At 43.5% G+C, this 16,191-nt stretch overlaps 1 protein-coding gene across 3 annotated transcripts in view; it reads right to left on the minus strand.

The window, feature by feature from the left end:
* Nucleotides 1-16,191, minus strand: part of amotl1 (angiomotin like 1) — a 266,649-nt gene that overhangs the window by 58,904 nt on the left and 191,554 nt on the right. For all 3 annotated transcript variants that reach the window (XM_070891965.1, XM_070891964.1, XM_070891966.1), the window contains one exon: nt 8,234-8,379. In XM_070891965.1, the coding sequence (XP_070748066.1) occupies nt 8,234-8,379 (146 nt within the window). The remainder of the gene's footprint in view (nt 1-8,233; nt 8,380-16,191) is intronic.

The raw sequence follows: 16,191 nt of genomic DNA on the forward strand, positions 1-16,191 counted from the left end.
GGAATGGGGTACTAAAGTTGCATGTTCAGCCATGAACTCATTGAATGGCGGTGCAGGCTCGAAGGGCCGAATGGCCTACTCCTACACCTATTTTCTATGTTTCTATGTTTATACCGCAGCTACTTATCGGAGACTAATCTGACACTGCTCACTGCTGTTCAGGTTCCAGCCATGCAGAACTCTGTTCATGTTGCTTGGCTCCCACCTTGCTGGAATTTAACTGTCCTGTTTAGCACAGAGCCTAGCGCATGCCTGGATACATGCAAAGCTCTCTCGTACAGTGAGAAATTCAGAGATGCACTACTTCTTAGCGTGTTGCACAATCCAAGTCGTGGATTTGCCCATGGATGGAGAGCTGCAGGCCGGGTGATCGCAGGTTAGCGAGCTGTGGTTCGAACGGTGGATTTATCCTAAAACTATTTAAAGAGCAGAGAAGGGAGAATCCTGATCTCTGAACATTTCAATTAAGGTCAATTACATTTAATAAGTGCTCTGAAGATTCGACAGACCGCCCTGCCCAACCTGGTTTTGTCTCGCACTGGATTTATACTTGATGCGTTATCAAACTGAAGCAGTGCGACACTCCCCCACCTCCAGCGAGCCGCACTCCAGACTCCAACTGCAAAATATGTTTCACGATGGAATTCTTCTGTTTGACTGTCCTCGGCTCCCTCGCTCCCCCACCTCCTGCTCCAGCCGTTTTGCGCTGTCTCTCCATTGCCATGGCAATCCCACAGAAGACGCAAAATATCGCAAGACCTCTTGGCAGGAGGAGGATGGGGGTCCAAGGTCACAGAGATAATCAACGCAACAGAGACCATGGCACTGTCGTCAGCCGGGGCTGGAGGTGAGGAAGCTGAGCGCGGCTCCCTCTGCTCAGAGGGAGGTGGTGGCTCGCTCGATGGATTGTTCATTATGGGAATCTGCAGATTTGTTTTCCAAAAACAATCCTGAGATTTAGGTGTTCCATAGCGAGTGAAGCTTTATTTCACTCCAAAATAGTGTCTCACACGTTGGAATCGCGAGTGTTGTCAATACTGCAATTGACGCCCCACCCCGATCAGCCTTCTCCTGGTTCAGCCCCTCCCTCCCCCACACCCCATCCCGATTGCTTTTCTTTCCCCTTTAAAGCATTCACTAATGCAGGAGGTCTGAATTTACAAGCCTTTTGCCAGTTTGTCAATGTCCAAAAACTGCTGTAAATAGAAGCTAAAATTCTGTAAGGCTCAAATCCCAGGGCAGAGCCTCATGAGTGGGTGTGGAGGTTAGTTGACCCAATTTATGGCACTCCCAATTTTCCAGTGATTAAAATTAACCACAGGAGAATTGGGAGCACCACAAATTAGATGCAATATTTACCCTATAATGTGTCAGCAAAAGTACTCTTGGAACTGACTTCATAACTATCGGAGATAATCCTGAAGGACAAGGCCAGATTCTCAAAAGAGCTCTGTATACATTCCCTCCTTCAATCTACAAGAAGCAAATGTTAATAATTTGGCTGAGTCGCCATTCTTCGCTACAACTGTTTGAGACATTGCTCAGTAAATACTTCAGTCAGTAACGAGCCAGATTACTCTCAAATTAGTAGTGCTTATTGAAGTAACAGATTTGTTAAGTTTTACTTCACAATAGTCGTATATCAACTGAAGAAATGACTGAAGTAGCTAGCCCAGCACAAGACAAATTCTGGCAGACACTGGAGTTAAAGGGGCCAAGTTTCCACAGGAGTTGCTCCTATTTTTTTGGAACAACTAGTTTTTTTTTTTGAGTATCTTAAAAATCGCATTTCTCCACATTTTGTTTGCTCCAGTTTCAATGAGTTAGTTCAGTTTCTTTTTAGGTCAGTTTTTTTTTCCCAAAAGGGGGCGTTACCAGCCACTTTCGCCTGTTTTGGCCATTTAAGCAAGTTTAGACAACCGATAGCTACTCTAAACTAACTTAGGCCAGCGTATGTGTCCATTTTTGTACGCTCAGAAAAATTTTACAGACACTTTAGAAATCAGGCGCAGATAGCCAGAGATAAGGGGGGGGGGGGAGGGAAGGGGCGGGGGTAGAAGGGAAGTTAGAGGATTTTCCAAAGCACTAAACATAGTGCTTTAAATGTACTTATGCTTCTTTAATGTTGTTGTGAAGGTGTTTAGTACATTTAAAGCACTAAGCACTAAACAAAGCACAAAAATAAGCATTCAATAATAAAAAATACAACGAAGGCGCCAAGACTTACAAAACATAAAAAGTAATAAGCAATTAATTAATAAAAAAATAGAAGGAACCTTGCACCTAAAGCAACAAGACCAAAGTAATAAGCAATCAATCAATCACAAAAAAAAAATAGAAATCTTATCTTTATGTGAAGGGAAGGCAGCCGATGACGGAAAGGGACAGGAGGGGAGAGGGAGGGGGAGGAGTGGGGGGTGGGGAAGAGAGGAGGAGTGGGGGGTGGGGAAGAGAGAAGGAGTGGGGGGTGGGGAAGAGAGAAGTGGGGGGTGGGGAAGAGAGGAGTGGGGGGTGGGGAAGAGAGAAGTGGGGGGTGGGGAAGAGAGGAGTGGGGGGTGGGGAAGAGAGAAGTGGGGGGTGGGGAAGAGAGGAGTGGGGGGGTGGGGAAGAGAGGAGTGGGGGGGTGGGGAAGAGAGGGCGGATGGAGAGAGGAGGGTGCGGGGGCAACGTTAAGCAGACGAGCCTGCACAGGTCCCATCCCTATTCACGTCGCCCCAATCTCTTTGTTTTCCTGCTACCCCCTCCTCCCCGCAATATCTCCGAGAAAGTCCCAAGGAACACTCTATGGCCTCAGTCATCTTCCTTCTTGAGGGTCACTTTTGCCAGCTCCTTCTCCCTCCCTTGTTGGCTCTCTATTCCCGGGATCTCCTGTCTCCGATCACGGACATTGCCGTCTGTTCCCTCGCAGGTTGCGGCGGGGAGCCCATTCGACCAGGGCTAGGGGCAGCGTGCTTCGGGCCCCTCCCACACAGCCTGCAGCACACGTACACAGAATCTGGGGGCAAGGAGCTACTGCACATGCGTGCACACTCTAGTGCGCATGTGCAGAGGTCCCGGCACTGTTTTCAGCGCTGGGACCTGGCTCCACCCCCCACGCATTCTGCTGCGCTACGCCAGTGCCCTACATCGGTGCTGCTGCATGGAGAATACGAAGGTAAATAATAGGCGCTGTTTCTGTTCTAAAAAGTCGGCGCATCTCACGAAGGTGTGCCATTCTAACCATGGGTGCAAACACGGGCCCAATGAAACCACGACAGATGCTGCATGAACTGAGTGTTTTGCAGAGTGCAGTAGCCCGTTTATTCTATGTGCTTTCTTGGGCCAGGATTTATAGCGGTTTATAATTGTTCCAAGGCATATCTCACAGTATATAATACTGGTGCAATTCTAATACTACGGGCTATAAATTAAAACATTTTTAATTTTCCAACATTAACATACATCAGCGCACATCACTGGGTCACATTTGGTTGCTCCACCAATCTCTTCAGCTGTGACTGGCAGTTCATCAATGTATGAAAAATAAAATATTTCTTCCCTATCGGATGTAACTTGTGATGGTGAAGGCAATCTAGACATTGCATCAGCATTACTGTGATCAGCTGATTGTCTGTATTCAATATCATATGTATATGCTGACAAAATCAAAGCCCTTCTCTGCATTCGGGCTGCAGCTAATGTTGGAACTGGGGACTTTGGATGGAGGATTGCTGTTAGGAGCTTATGGTCCGTAACGATTGTAAACTTACGACCATACAAGTATTTGTGAAACTTCTTGACCCCAAAAATTAATGCCAAAGCTTCCCTTTCAATTTACGCATAATTACTCTCACTGGCACTGAGAGTGTGTGAAGCAAAAGCAATTGGTCTCTCCTCCCCACTATGTGATACATGAGAGATCACTGCCCCAACTCCATACAGAGAGGCATCACATGCTAGCTTAATCTCCTTAGATATGTCATAGTGAACTAACATGGTGCTCTCTACACTCCTTCAATGCTGTATCGCATTCTTTTGACCACTTCCAATGGATCTGTTTTTTCAAAAGTTAATTCAGTGGATGTAATACTGTAGCCAAATTTGGTAGGAACTTCCCATAATCGTTCAAAAGACCCAAGAATGAACGAAGTTCAGTGACATTCCTGGGAGTGGGTGCATTTCTGATTGCATCCAGTTTTTCCTTGGTCGGATGTAAACCATCTTTGTCTACTCTGTATCCTAAGTACTCCACTGAGTTTTTAAATAACTCGTACTCTGTGCTTCTCTAGCCATTTGAGGACTTCATTCAACATGTTATTATGAATTTGCCTATTTGGTGCTGAAATTAGTATGTCATCCAAATAACACACTACCCCTTCAATACCTTGCAAAATCTGGTTCATCACCCCTTGGACTATGGCAAGGAGGGAAGACACGCCAAACGATAGTCTATTAGATTCAGCCTGACATCGGTAGTGGGTAAAATGATGGAATCAATTATTAAGGATGTCATAGCAGTGCATTTGGAAAGAGGTGACATGATAGGTCCAAGTCAGCATGGATTTGTGAAAGGGAAATCATGCTTGACAAATCTTCTGGAATTTTTTGAGGATGTTTCCAGTAGAGTGGATAAGGGAGAACCAGTTGATGTGGTATATTTGGACTTTCAGAAGGCGTTCGACAAGGTCCCACACAAGAGATTGATGTGCAAAGTTAGAGCACATGGGATTGGGGGTAGTGTACTGACATGGATTGAGAACTGGTTGTCAGACAGGAAGCAAAGAGTAGGAGTAAATGGGTACTTTTCAGAATGGCAGGCAGTGACTAGTGGGGTACCGCAAGGTTCTGTGCTGGGGCCCCAGCTGTTTACACTGTACATTAATGATTTAGATGAGGGGATTAAATGTAGTATCTCCAAATTTGCGGATGACACTAAGTTGGGTGGCAGTGTGAGCTGCGAGGAGGATGCTGTGAGGCTGCAGAGCGACTTGGATAGGTTAGATGAGTGGGCAAATGCATGGCAGATGAAGTATAATGTGGATAAATGTGAGGTTATCCACTTTGGTGGTAAAAACAGAGAGACAGACTATTATCTGAATGGTGACAGATTAGGAAAAGGGGAGGTGCAAAGAGACCTGGGTGTCATGGTACATCAGTCATTGAAGGTTGGCATGCAGGTGCAGCAGGCGGTTAAGAAAGCAAATGGCATGTTCGCCTTCATAGCAAGGGGATTTGAGTACAGGGGCAGGGAGGTGTTGCTACAGTTGTACAGGGCATTGGTGAGGCCACACCTGGAGTATTGTGTACAGTTTTGGTCTCCTAACCTGAGGAAGGACATTCTTGCTATTGAGGGAGTGCAGCGAAGGTTCACCAGACTGATTCCCGGGATGGCGGGACTGACCTATCAAGAAAGACTGGATCAACTGGGTTTGTATTCACTGGAGTTCAGAAGAATGAGAGGGGACCTCATAGAAACATTTAAAATTCTGACGGGGTTAGACAGGTTAGATGCAGGAAGAATGTTCCCAATGTTGGGGAAGTCCAGAACCAGAGGTCACAGTCTAAGGATAAGGGGTAAGCCATTTAGGACCGAGATGCGGAGGAACTTCTTCACCCAGAGAGTGGTGAACCTGTGGAATTCTCTACCACAGAAAGTTATTGAGGCCAATTCACTAAATATATTCAAAAAGGAGTTAGATGAGGTCCTTACTACTAGGGGGATTAAGGGGTATGGCGAGAAAGCAGGAATGGGGTACTGAAGTTGAATGTTCAGCCATGAACTCATTGAATGGCGGTGCAGGCTAGAAGGGCCGAATGGCCTACTCCTGCACCTATTTTCTATGTTTCTATGTCTATGTTTCTAAATTGATATAGGCCTAGATGACTATTTATAGTCAAACATGACTTGGACTCCTCTAGTTCAAGCTGTAAGTAGGCATTCGTAAGATCCAGTTTTGAGAAGATCTGACCACCTGTCAGTGTTCTGAACAAATCTTCTATATTCGGCAATGTATTGGGGACATTACCCTCCAGAACCTGGTTTACGGTTACTTTATAATCACCACACAATCTTATCTTACCATCGGACTTAAGTACAACAACAATGGGTGTAGCCCAATTACATCGATCTATCTTACAAATAATGTTCTCAGTCTCTATAGTCTTTTGAGTTCTTGCTCAACTTTCTCCTTGAGTGCATATGGTACGGAATGTGTCTTGTAGTAAACCGATCTAGCGTCCTTCTGTACCCTGACACTCGCCTTGAAGCCTTGGATCGGACTGCCCGTTTCGCAGAACACCTTCGGATACTTCTTGATAACCTCATCCATTGATGAAAATCTCACTTCCACACACAAAATCTTACTCCAATCCAGCTTCAGTGAGTGCAACCAATTTCTTCCTAGTAAGGCAGACTTGTCTCCTTTCACTACTATTAGAGGCAAGTTCTGAAATTGATCTTTATATTTCACCGGTACCGTGATACGACCTACCACAGGAATTTTCTCTCCCGAGTAGCCTCGCAGCTCTATCTTGGATTTCTCCAGTTGGAAATCACGCAATTTGTCGAGGTACAGCGACTCTGGTATTACACACACGGATGCACCTGTGTCAATTTCCATTGGTATCTCGAATCCCGCAACATCTATGTGGATTTTGATGCTTTCCGAATCGCTGTCCGTTAACCTCGTGCTCCTGATAATGTGTAACTCTAACATCTCCTCGTCCTGTTGTTGTTCTTCCATGCTATGTAGTCTCTTGGGATTTCTACTTATAGCTTTGAATGCTGGACTCATAGCTTTAAAAACTGGTTTCCCCTTCAGTCGGCATGCCTTCGCAAGATGCCCAGTTTTTCTGCAAAAGAAACACTCTGCCTTCATGTATGGACAACTTTGAGCAATGTGTTGTCCCAGGCACCTATAGCACGACTTCGATGCTCTGTTAGAATTTCCAGTTTCTGAGACTTTGGGCCCCCACCGTCTTTTACGGTGAACCTGCAGGTGATTTACCTCGGTTGACTGACGACCGTAATTATTATTTAATTCCCAGGAATATTGTTTGGCCATGCCCATCGACCTCGCTGTCTGATACGCAATCTCAAAAGTCAAGTCATCCGTCGTCAATAACTTCCTTCTGATCGCATCATTTTTCACCCCACAAACAAAACGATCCCGTAATGCTCGGTTTTGAAAGTTTCCAAAATTACAGTGCATCGATAGCTTTTTTTTAATGCTATGATGTAATCAATCACCCTTTTGATTCCGAATCCCGAAATGATAGCTTTCAGCAATTTCTAACGGTTTGGGGTTATAGTGCTACTCCAGCTTCGTTAAAATCTCTAAGCATTGTGTCCTTTGGCTCGTCAGGCACAAGCAGATTTACAAGGGTTTCGTACAATGCCGGACCCGCCTCCGATAAGAAGATCGCTTTCTTGCATTCCAACACAGCCCGGTTCTGGACTGCATTGTCTGGAACTTCGATTATGTTTGTTGCAGTGAAATACATTTCTAGCCGATCCACATATGCTTTTAAACGTTCCCGGTCGTGTCTATATTCACCCAAATATCCCAATACACCTGCCATTTTAATCTCTAGCTGTTCACACCGTGTGTTGTATTTTAACTCTGATTTTGTAGCTTTTTTCCAAAGACAGAAACTTCCAAAGTCTCTCTGTCGGCTGGCTGAATTCTTCACCAACAAAATTTAAGCTTTAATTCACCCGAAAAATCCCATCTCGCCGCCAAATGTGATATATTCACAGAGCACACGCACACACAGCTCCTAACATGGCAGGCAGCTCTCTCGGAAGCCTCCGGAATCTGCCTGGTTCTGTTTATTATTAACTCTGCAGTTGCAGTACACAATACGTCCACATCCACAGTGTGGAGCTACAAACATTACAAGCTTACAGACATTACAACTACCAATTTCTCTAAAATGGGATTCCCCAAAAAATACTATGCATTATAATTTAGTAATTGTTTCTATAAAGTATGATTTATAAAAACAGACACAAAGGAGAATCAGTTGAGAGGATTTTAATAAATTGGTAAAACATCCTAAAAATGTGGATAATTGAATTTCAATTCATTTGAGGTATTTTTTGTTTCAACACTGCAGAAATATGCAAAAGTACCAAGTCTGTTTTCTAATTGGATACCAACTGCTAATTGCATTGTGGCTGTGTTGAATCTGGCTGTCACCAATAAGGACAATCAAATGAAATACTATTCAAACATTGTGGTTATCAACTCACCTCCTCCTCCACCCGGACCACCTTGGCCTGGGCATTGTTCAAGGCCTGATCCAAAATTTCAACGTGCCTCCTCTGGTCCTCGTTGGCTGAACGCATCGCGGCCAATTCCATTTCCAGCTTTTCCTTCTCTTTCAAGTGTTCTTTGTCTGCATGAAAAATTGAGAACAAGGTTAGCTCTGTGAGGTATTTTTCCTGTTAGCTGGGACCAAGCCAGATAGCCTCAGGCATGAAGAAAACCCAAAGCAGAGTTTAGGTTACCTGACATTTTCTTCTAATTTGAAAAACTTGTCTGTTATAGCACATTACAGCAGAAAAATCAAAGGCCAGCCTTTCAGAATTACATCGATGAAGAATTTTTCAATCACAATTGTTTTTTTTATTTTGTTTGTCGGGATCAGCTACTGACTAGAAAAAAAATCCCAGAAAGTTGGCACAAACTCTGACAAAATGGAGAGAATTTATCACAGATGTGTTAGCTTTGCAAAAGTAATTCTTGGATCTATCAGAGTTGATGAATTGGTCTCTGTGGGACTTTTATATGATGGTTGCAATTTCCACTGATGGTGTGAAAGTCATTTCTAAGTTCAGATATTATGGAGGAAAACAACTCATTAAAGGGAAAGGTGATGTAATGGGATTTCATTTGGGCAAGTTCACTTAGACACCTATTTTGCTCATTATTCTCGGTATACTGAGCTAATCACCTTATGAGGATAGGTGTCATTAAAATATCATAAAACTAGCCTTCATATTTCTTAACGGGTTTACTTTGTTTGTGATGAAATTTGGTCTTAGACTATCAATCTCTAGCATGCCCAGAGTTTTTAAAACTTTGCCAGCTACTGATTTGGCTATACTGTACTGTGTAATCAAAAGGAAGCCATTGCATTATAAAACACCTCATGTCCCTCCGAAACATCTCAAGGCTTCACATACAATTCATTACTTTGAAATACAGTGATAGCTGCTTTCTAGGCAAAAGTAACAGCTATTTTGAACACAAGATCCCACAAATACACATGAACATGAATAACCAGTTACGCCACTTTCTTTGGTAGTGTTGGTTAAGGGTGGAATGTTTGCTAGGACACTAACAGCAACTTTTATTTATATAGCGTCTTTAACGTTGTAAAACATCTCAAGGTGCTTCTTAGGACAAAACAAATAAATTTGACTCCGAGTCACATGAGGAAATTACGGCAGATGACTGAAAGCTTGGTCAAAGAGGTAGGTTTTAAGGAGCATCTTAAAGGAGAAAAGAGAGGTGGAGAGGTTTAAGGAGGGAGTTCCAGAGCTTAGGGCCCAGGCAGCTGAAGGCATTATAATCAGGGATGTTCAAGAGGGCTGAATTTGAGGAGCGCAGACATCTCGGGGGGGGGGGGGGGGGGGGGGGGGTCATGAGTGGATTTGTAAACAAGGATGAGAATTTTGAAATCGAGGCTTTGCTTAACCGGAAGCCAATGTAAATCAGCCAGCACATGGGCGATGGGTGATCGTGACTTGGTGCGAGTTAGGACACGGGATGCCGAGTTTTGGATGATCTCAAGTTTACGTAGGGTAGAATGTGGGACGCCAGCCAGGAGTGTGTTAGAGTAGACAAGTCTAGAGGTAACAAAGGCATGGATGAGGGCTTCAGCAGCAAATGAGCTGAGGCAGGGGGGGTGGCGGGCGATGTTATGGAGGTTAAAATAGGCGGTTTTAATTATGCCGTGGATATGTGGAAGCTAAGAAAGCTTTCTGCACTTCTTTAAATAGTGCCGTAGAATATTTAATGTCCAGGAGAATGGACCCTTGATTTGACAAATAATTCAAGGTCTGGCACCTCCAACAGTACAGCAGTCTCTCAGTAAGCAGTGGAGTGTCACCCTAATCTATATGCTCAAGTCGTGGGATGGAGCTTGAACGCAATGTTCTGACTCAAAAGGTGAGAGTGTTACCAAACATTTCAAACGAATAAAATGGGGGGAGAATCTTGACTTAAAAAATGGGTGGGTTTGGAGCTTGCGAGGGTAGTTAAATTGTTTCAAATTGGAATCCCGACCTGAACCTGCCCACTTCCGGTTTTAACAGAGGCGGGATGGGGCGGGCAGTCAACCTACTGTCAGGAGACGGGATGTCAATTTAAATATTTTAATGAGACTGGAAGCCTCTTCTTTAACCACCATCTTGTTTTAAACTCTAGCCAGTCGGACTTTACACATTTCGTAAAACCCGGCAGTTACAGCAAGGTGAGGACTGCTGCATCCAGAAGGTAAGTGCCTTTATACCTACCTCCTGGATCCAGGGTCCCTACCTAACCCACCCCCACGCAATCAGAGAACCCCACCACGAGGCTTCCCCATGATCGGAGAGCCCACCGCGAGGCCTCCGATCGCCTTCCCAGAAACCGCTCTCCCTGCGATCAGCAGGAGGCCGGCCCCGAATTGCTCTTCTCTCCCACAATCCTCCAGAGACCCTGTTCTTCCTTCTCCCCCCCCCCCCCCCCAAGGCCCCTACCAGATCCCTCCCTCCCTCCTCTGTGCGGCCTAGTGCTGCAGGTCTACCAGCTTCTCCATCTGACTGGCTGCAGGTGGGAAACAGAAGCTTTAGATGCCAATCTGCTGTTAAAGTCAGCAGTGCCTGCAAGAAACCCGTTGTCCTGGGTTTCCCGCCTGCATCGGAGCCCCCCGCCAACTCCCGCCTTCCCCATGAAAATCCAGCCCAATGATTCAATGGGTGAATTGTTAACGTTAATCATTAACTTGCTTTATTGCAATTTTTCATAAACTTAAAATCAATACATGAATTTACCTCTAAAATTTTTACTGCTGAATTAATGATGTCTCCTATTTGTTTAATATGTGTTGAATCTCAAATTGTTACCATTAACATTCCAATTCATGACATCATCCAGTAAAAGAGTTCAAATAACACAGGGAAACAATATTTTTGGCAACAGAAAAATTAAGGTGTAGATTCAGGAGCCATAGCTGTCAGAATATAAAATAGTATTGCTGTTACATCACAATTTGCTGTTAATTCACAAGTACTTTAATCAGCTTGTGGTTCCCCTTTCCAATCCAATTGTATACCATAATCATTAGCAGTCATGAATCAAATGAATCGGTCAAAATGAGTTTTCAAATATGGGCTGCATTGTTTTCTGGTTGGTTGAAACAACGGTAAGGAACATCATTCAAGACAGAGCACGACCATTCAAAAATGGAGCTAACTCATTCATTTCTCCCTCGATGTCAATTATGTGAGAGATTTGTAGTTCCACATAAAACATTTGAGATAATAGAGAAAATAACAGGGCGCATATATTTATTTGGGAAATAAATGAAAGAAGTTTGTGGCTCAGTAAGATTGCTGATAAAAGACATTTTTAACACTTCTCATCACTTGAGCATAAGAAACACAAGATAGTTTTGCTTTGTTTATGCTTCCATGGAAGTGTCAAAGGTAAGGTCCAGTCTTCAACATCCTATTGCCATAATGATTAAAAAAAAATTGGTGTAGTATCCATTTCAGAGTATTTTAGGAAAGTTCCACAGTTCCAGATGAAAAATCTCCTCTACTGATACAAGGGTTCTACATCAATTGGATGAGCAGCCTCAAATTAGCTTCCAATTGATGTGCAAAACTCCCCACAATTGAGCACCATTTGGCAGTAAATGCCAAATTACAATCTCAATCAAAATGTCAAAGCTGTTATGGAAAGTGGAAGAATCACGCCTAGCAGGTGAGGATGCTCTTGAGACTGGGATTAAACCATATTATTGGGTAGAGTGAACAGAGCTTTATTTTCACCCAGTCCATCCATAACCAGCTTGGAAATGCTCAATCCCGACACTGAGTGACAAAAGTGGAAAAATCTTTGATTCCCCAGGATGCTCATCACACAGCCCAATGAGGACAAAAGCTATGTCTATGAGGCTAAAGTTTGGCGTAAAACATATTGGAAAACTTGTATTGGATCTTAGTGTTTGAATACACTGCATTCTGATGGGCTGAAAGCTGCACAGTCAAACTTGATTAAGGGCATTTACACCCAAATGAGGTGGCGCAACACAGAATTCCATTTCGTGTGACTGCAGTAATGGAAAACTAATCTGAGCATAGGCAATGATTTTTGAAATCTGTTCAGTAAAGTATGATATAAGGACTCAAACATGAGCTGAAACCTTTATCAAATAATGACTCTGTCTGTATTGTACGAGACAGGCAACTAAGAATAATGGGATAATTGTAAAATTGACCTACAGTCTTATCCTTCAGACTAACTGTCCTATCCTTCATTCAATAGAACGGAACTGCGGTCATCAAGTCGATCAGTAGATTTCAAGCTTTTTTGTGTTTACTTCCCAATATAGTTAAATATTACTGTTTTAGACAATGGAATAATTCACTAATAGCAACTCGGCATCATGTGTCAATAGCTGTGCAGCTGATAAGTACAGTTTAGCTGATGCTCCATTGGTACTGAATTACTGAACACAATCTATTAGAAATTCATCCTCATTTTCACACGAACATAACATAAGTTAGTTTTTATTGATAAAAAAAACCCAGCAAAAACATCAGCTGTGTGGCTACTGGCACAAATGTGATGCCAGTAAATTCTTCCATTGTCCCAAAGAATAGTTTAACATCGATTGCAACATGCCGACAAAAAAAGCTTGAAATCTATTAATTTACTTGATTCTGCTCTCAATGGCCTGTTTACAACCCCAAACATCCCTCAAAAATCCAATTTCATAGCATTTTGAGATCTAACTTTGATATCCTATACATATTGAAGCAACATTGTTACTCTGCTTTCATAACCAACCAACCCGAAAGGGGAGAGAAAACAATGGAAATATTTTCATATATCCTATCTTTATGAAATTTAGAGAGCTAGCAACCCTAGTTTACCTTAATGTACAAAATACTAGTGTGCAATTATATTAGAAAAAGCCAGTGTTGTGCCCTGAGGAAATGATGGTTTACATTAGATAAAGTATTATTTTTTTTATAAATTAGGAACGAATTTGTTCAAACATCCCACTGTATCACAATTGTATTGTAGATTTTTATTAATATGGCATCCTAACTGGTGGATCACCCATGTTGTTGATTTCAGTTCATGAGGTGTATGTTCAAGGCTGTAGGGTGCGTAGAAAGTTGGGCTGGAAACAGGGAGGAATCAATAACAAGAGATATGAGTTGATGCCAATGATGTAGGGGGATAGCAGAAGACTAATGCTGAGAGAGAGTGGGCAGGCAGTTAGTAACACTAGCATTCATTACATAAGAACAGGAGTAGGCCATACGACCCCTTGAGCCTGCTCCGCAATTCAATGCAATCATGGCTGATCTGATCATGGACTCAGCTCCACTTCCCTGCCGCTCCTCATAACCCCTTATCGATTAAGAAACCGCCTATTTCTGTCTTAAATTTATTCAATGTCCCAGCTTCCATGGCTCTCTGAGGCAGCGAATTCCACAGATTCACAACCCTCAGAAGAAATTTCTCCTCATCTCTGTTTTAAATGAGCGGCCCCTTATTCTAAGATCGTGCCCTCTAGTTTGAATCTCCCCCATCAGTGGAAACATCCTCTCTGCATCCACCCTGTCAAGCCCCCTCAAGCTTATTCGTCTCGATAAGATCACCTCTCATTCTTCTGAATTCCAATGAGTAGAGGCTCAACCTACTCAACCTTTCCTCATAAGTCAACCCCCTCATCCCTGGAATCAACCTGGTGAACCTTCTCTGAACTGCCTCCAAAGCAAGTATACCCTTTCGTATATATGGAAACCAAAACTGCACGCAATATTCCAGGTGTGGCCTCACCAATATCTTGTATAGCTCTAGTAAGACTTCCCTGCTTTTATACTTCATCCCCTTTGCAATAAAGGCCAAGATTCCATTGGCCTTCCTGATCATTTGCTGTACCTGCATACTATCCTTTTGTGTTTCATGCACAAGTATCCCCAGGTCCCGCTGTACTTCGGCACTTTGCAATCTTTCTCCATTTAAATAATAACTAGCTCTTTGATTTTTTTTCTGCCAAAGTGCATGACATCACACTTTCCAACATTATACTCCATCTGCCAAATTTTTGCCCACTCACTTAGCCTATCTATATCCTTTTGCAGATTTTTTGTGTCCTCCTCAGTCATTGCTTTTCCTCCCATCTTTGTATCGTCAGCAAACTTGGCTACGTTACACTCAGTCCCTTCTTCTAAGCCGTTAATATAGGTTGTAAACAGTTGAGGTCCCAGTACTGATCCCTGCGGCACCCCACCAGTTACTGGTTGCCAATGAGAGAATGAACCATTTATCCTGACTCTCTGTTTTCTGTTAGTTAGCCAATCCTCTGTCCATCCAACCCAGTGAATTGTTATCTTGTGCAGTAACCTTTTATGTGGCACTTTGTCAAATGCCTTCTGGAAGTCCAAATACACCATATCCACTGGTTCCCCTTTATCCACCCTGTTCATTACATCCTCAAAGAATTCTAGCAAATTTGTCAAACATGACTTCCTCTTCATAAATCCATGTTGACTCTGCCTGACCAAATTTTGCTTTTCCAAATGTCCTGCTACTGCTTCTTTAATAATGGACTCCAACATTTTCCCAACCACAGATGTTAGGCTAACTTGTCTATAGTTTCCTGCTTTTTGTCTGCCACCTTTTTAAAATAGGGGCATTACATTTGCAGTTTTCCAATCTGCTGGGACCACCCCAGAATCCAGGGAATTTTGGTAAATTACAACCAATGCATCCACAATCCCTGCCGCTACTTCTCTTAAGACCCTAGGATGCAAGCCATCAGGTCCAGGGGATTTATCTGCCTTTAGTCCCATTATCTTACTGAGTACCACCTCCTTTGCGATTGTGATTAACACCTCTGTTGAATAAAGTTGCAATCTACCAGTTTAACCTGAACAGTGGCCCAGACATGGGGAACCCAGAACTCTCATGGTGGCTCTATTGCACAGAATATTTTTTGGTGCAACTTTGTTCCATAAGGTGTGATTATAGGTACAACGTCCGAAATCCAGAATCCTCGGGACTGAGTCCATTCTGGTTTTTAGGTTTTTCTGGATTTCAGACATGAAAATCAATCGTCTGAAATCTGGAATCCTCGACCGAATCCGTGCCAAGTTTTGAGCAGCGAGGTCCGAAATCCGGCACGGATTCGGTCAAGGATTCCGGATTTCAGATTTGATTTTCTTGTCTGAAATCCAGAATCTTCGACCGAATCCATGCCGGATTTCGTGTTTTGCCTCAAAAATGTCAGTTTTTATGACAAAAATTCTGGATGACCCCATCAGCTGTGCGCAAAATGTCCGTTTTTTGGACAATTCCAGTTTTCGGAGTTACAGATTCAGGACATTGCACCTGTAGTTATTTTTCTGACAACTATTCAGAAATGACACTATAAATGGACATTAAATCACAAAGAGGGGGACCTTGGAGTGCATGTCGTGAAGGTAGCAGAAGGTAGATAAGGACAGCGAGAGATTGGAGGACAGCAGGAGCCCAGAGGTTGAGGGACAGCGGGAGCCCAGAGGTCGGAGGACAGCGAGAGGTAATATAGCAGCGGGGTTGGGGCCCAGGAGCGGCGCAGCATGGGCCAAAAGCGAGTTTGTGAGACCGCTATTGCATCCTACGAAACCCAGGGATAGTGGCACTGCGGGAAGGAGGAGGACAGTAGGAGTATGCATGTGTGTATGAACTAGACCCATACAGCAGAGCCTGGTCTCCAGTTGTCTTGGACCCTCTTGCCACTGGACCAAGACCTTGCTCTGCCAAGCCCGTGGTAGTTGGTGTGCAACGGCCACCCCACATTAAAAGAACTCACACACAGGCATCTTCCACACTTTAAGATGAAGTTCGGTACCTGGAACGTCACAACCCCAACAGCAACAGACCGGAATGCCGCACCGCTATCATTGCCCAGGAATTCGGGCGCTTCAACATTGAC

The sequence above is a fragment of the Pristiophorus japonicus genome, chromosome 10, assembly GCF_044704955.1.
Source record: "Pristiophorus japonicus isolate sPriJap1 chromosome 10, sPriJap1.hap1, whole genome shotgun sequence".
In the NCBI taxonomy this organism is placed as follows: Eukaryota; Metazoa; Chordata; class Chondrichthyes; family Pristiophoridae; genus Pristiophorus; species Pristiophorus japonicus.